Source organism: Chiloscyllium plagiosum, chromosome 42 (genome assembly GCF_004010195.1).
Source record: "Chiloscyllium plagiosum isolate BGI_BamShark_2017 chromosome 42, ASM401019v2, whole genome shotgun sequence".
Classification (NCBI taxonomy): Eukaryota; Metazoa; Chordata; class Chondrichthyes; order Orectolobiformes; family Hemiscylliidae; genus Chiloscyllium; species Chiloscyllium plagiosum.
Window position 1 is genome coordinate 5082457 of NC_057751.1, and position 2924 is coordinate 5085380.

Consider the following 2924-nt stretch of genomic DNA (forward strand, 5'->3'; position numbering starts at 1 on the left):
ACGGATGCACGTTCAGAGGCAGTTTTAAGTGGTTGCTCAGTGTCAGTGTGAGTCCAGTGTACCTGCACTCACAGCACCCAACACACTGGAACACTCTGTGAAAGGGGAGTGCACTGCTCTTCGGAACATCCTTAAAGGAAGCAAAGGACCAGAAACAGAGCAGCAAGCAGGAACACGCTCCCGCAACCCCCCACGCCTACAACCCTCCCTCTCTATCCGTCTCTCTGAACCAGCTCCAGACCATTGCGTAACATTACAGGCCATCAAACAATCCGGCCTGTAATAATGAGGCAAGTCTCATTGATCCCAGCTGACCACTGGGAGTGAAATCACTTGTCAAATGGCTTGTTTTGTGAGCACAAACCAGCGTGAACACCAAGTTGCTCAGAACAGCGTTCTTGTGGGTTTGAGAACCTGTCGGGATAGACACTTTCTCCTCAGATTCCCAATCAGTCAGTGACTCAACAGACTCAACAGACCCAGCAGAGTGGAAGGGAGGAGGAAGTTAGATCATGGCTGGGACACTTCCAAAGGTGCTGGGATGGAAGGGGGAACAGTGCCCGCCAGCAGCCCACCTTGGTGATTCCCAACACCCCGATGTTGGGGCTGGATGATGTGGAGCCATTTCCCGTTCCAAACAGTCCATCCAGGACACAGGACAAGCCTTCCACCATGATGCCCCTATGAAGAGAGTGACAGCTGTCAGTAACCATACACACGTTAGCAATTCCTCACCACCGGCTATTCCCAGCCCAATACCCACCGGCTGCTCGACTGCAGTGTGCTGCCTTCATGTGTGGAACAGCTCCAACTGCAGCACATTGGACACAGGGAGAGGCCTGACCAGTCAACCCAACAGGGGCCAAGGGAGACCCAGTCATTTGACCCCACCCATCACTACAACTCTCCCACACAGTGCCCATACCTCATGACCTGCTCCCTCACTACCTCTCACTCAGTGCCTAACCTTCACTACCTGCTCCCTCAGTGCCCAACCCTCACTACCTCCCCCCTCAGTGCCCAACCCTCACTACCTCCCCTGTCTGAACATCACTGGGGAAGGAACACCCAGTGCCCAACCCTCACTACCTGCTCCCTCAGTGCCCAACCTTCACGACCTGATCCCTCAGTGCCCAACCCTCACTACCGCCCACTCAGCGCCCGACCCTTACTACCTGCTCCCTCAGTGCCCAGCCCTCACTACCTCCCCCCTCAGTGCCCAACCCTCACTACCTCCCCTGTCTGAACATCTCTGCGAGGTCTTGTTGCCCAATGCCCTCGAGTGAAGAGCCATTCTCTGGGGTATGATCGGTCTCTGCACTCTGGGTGTGAAACTATCAGGCCTCCAGGATTCTGATGGCGTCCAGGCTTGGGGAGGTGAGAGCGAGAGAGAGAGAGAGAGAGAGCGCAAAAGAGTGTGAGGGGGAGGGCAAGACTGGGCAGGGGAGCAAGAGAACAAGGAGATTGACAAAAGGGGGAGATAAAGACATTCATAGAAAGGGGAGAGAGAGAGAGATGTGGTGGGGAGGAGATGGGGAGAGAGGATGTGGGGGCTTGTGGATGAGAAAGTGGGGTGAGGGAGATGGAGAGATCAAGCTGGGCAAGTCAGATTGAAAGCCCGAGAGAGAGAGAGTGTGAGAGAGTTGACCTACCTGTTAATGGCATGGACTGGCGGAGGTGGGGCACAGGATAACCGGGCACAGGCATAGTAATCACCGATGGATTCAATGATGCTAGCAACAACAGCACTCAGCATGCCAATTACCCCCGCGGCCGAGACTGTGGGCAAACCCCACTGACCTGATGGAGGCAACAAGACACATGGTCAGGCTGGCACAGAGAGAGAGAGAGAGAGAGAGATGGAGTGTACCCACCAATCCAGACCCTTCCCAAGGAGTGTGATGGGCTCCACATGCAGCCTATTCCAGCTCTGGGGGTCTTGCTCCCTGAACCCCCTGACCAGAGGCTACAGGAGTGAGTTCCCCATGAATCCCAGAATTGGAAGGTGCTCTTCCCATTGCCGAGACGGATTCACATTCACAACGCAGGCAGACATTCCAACACCACTCTCTGAAGGTAGCACCCCCACTGTGTGGGCTGAATGGCTGCCCATGACCGCACACACAGTCACCACCTCAGACCAGGAGCTGCCAGGTACATGGGAGGATCCCAGAGTGTGGGGGACATGGATCCGCTGAGCAGACCAACACCTGCCATACCTTTGTGGGAGCTTGCTGTGCGCAAACTGGTTCAATGAACACAGGAGCAGGAGTAGGCCATTCGGCCCCTGAGCCCGACCCACCATTCAGTCTGATCATGGCTGGTACACCTAACGTAGTTCTGTTTCTTCCCCAAACCCTGGGACTCTCGGGATGAAGGCATTTCTCACTATCCCAGGAAGGCGTGAATGGCCTACCGCATGCTCCGACAGCCCACTATACTACAGAGTCGGTGAGGGGTCAGTGAGGGGTCGGTGAGGGGGTACAGTGTGGGTACAGTGTGGGTGAGAGGGTACAGTGTGGGTGAGGGGTACAGTGTAGGAACAGTGTAGGTGAGGGGGTACAGTGTGGGTGAGGGGTACAGTGTAGGAACAGTGTGGGTGAGGGGGTACAGTGTGGGTGAGGGGTACAGTGTAGGAACAGTGTGGGTGAGGGGGTACAGTGTGGGTGAGGGGTACAGTGTAGGAACAGTGTGGGTGAGGGGGTACAGTGTGGGTGAGGGGTACAGTGTAGGAACAGTGTGGGTGAGGGGGTACAGTGTGGGTGAGGGGTACAGTGTAGGAACAGTGTGGGTGAGGGGGTACAGTGTGGGTGAGGGGTACAGTGTAGGAACAGTGTGGGTGAGGGGGTACAGTGTGGGTGAGGGGTACAGTGTGGGTACAGTGTGGGTGAGGGGTACAGTGTAGGAACAGTGTGGGTGAGGGG

General features: G+C 56.0%; 1 protein-coding gene across 1 annotated transcript in view; it reads right to left on the reverse strand.

Annotated features, from left to right (window-relative positions):
• The window catches only part of LOC122543048 (solute carrier family 23 member 2-like), a 44940-nt gene that overhangs the window by 11965 nt on the left and 30051 nt on the right, over positions 1-2924 (reverse strand). The window contains exons 11-12 of the mRNA XM_043681244.1: positions 1653-1800; positions 576-681 (exon numbers count right to left, since the gene is read on the reverse strand). Of these exons, the coding sequence (XP_043537179.1) occupies positions 576-681; positions 1653-1800 (254 nt within the window). The remainder of the gene's footprint in view (positions 1-575; positions 682-1652; positions 1801-2924) is intronic.